The 690-nt window shown below is 41.6% G+C and overlaps 1 protein-coding gene across 1 annotated transcript in view; it reads left to right on the forward strand.

Moving 5' to 3' along the window:
* MAMLD1 (mastermind-like domain containing 1) overlaps positions 1-690 on the forward strand; it is a 61,790-nt gene that overhangs the window by 18,648 nt on the left and 42,452 nt on the right. The window contains exon 4 of the mRNA XM_010831606.1: positions 511-672. Coding sequence (XP_010829908.1) covers positions 511-672 — 162 coding nt within the window. The remainder of the gene's footprint in view (positions 1-510; positions 673-690) is intronic.

Genomic DNA, 690 nt, shown 5'->3' on the forward strand with positions numbered 1-690 from the left:
TTAAAAATCAGGCTATCCATAAACAGGTGTGAATTGCAACTTGCTTAGCAATTTCTTCTTTGCCCTCCAACATCTGCCCGAAAACTCCTCCAAAAGGGCAGAGAAAATCCTATGCGTGACTTTCTGTACTGTTTGGTGCAGACAGCATAATGCTTCATTTGAAATCTAACAAGATAGGCTAAATGAAACAGCAACCAAAAAAGCATCATGGTTCTAAAAATAGACTGTATTATATAGTTTGCACAACTCTTTCTAAAACTGTTACAGAGGCAGCATAATGCTTTATCTGAAATCCAGCAAGATAGGCTAAATGAAACAACAAAAAAGCATCATGGTTCTAAAAATAGACTATATTGTATAGTTTTCACAACTGTAAGTCTTGAAACTGACACATCTGTTTTATCTTATAAGTTTCCTGTCCAATAGCATTAATGTGCCAAGCCTTTATAAACACTCTCTCTCTTTCTTTCTTTCTCTCCTCTTCCTTCCGTCTCCTCTTTTCTCTCCCAGGCACAGGGAACCACTAAGCGGAGACAGGAAGGAGAAGATTTCCAGCTTTCAGGCATGGGCGACGAGGGTTACCCTAATCAAATCAAGAGACCATGCCTTGAGGATGTCACCCTTTCGATGGGCCCGGGTGCCCATCCCAGCACAGCCTGTGCACAGCTGCAAGTTCCTGCGTTACCCATG

This window comes from Bison bison, unplaced genomic scaffold (genome assembly GCF_000754665.1).
Source record: "Bison bison bison isolate TAMUID 2011002044 unplaced genomic scaffold, Bison_UMD1.0 scf7180017864529, whole genome shotgun sequence".
Classification (NCBI taxonomy): Eukaryota; Metazoa; Chordata; class Mammalia; order Artiodactyla; family Bovidae; genus Bison; species Bison bison.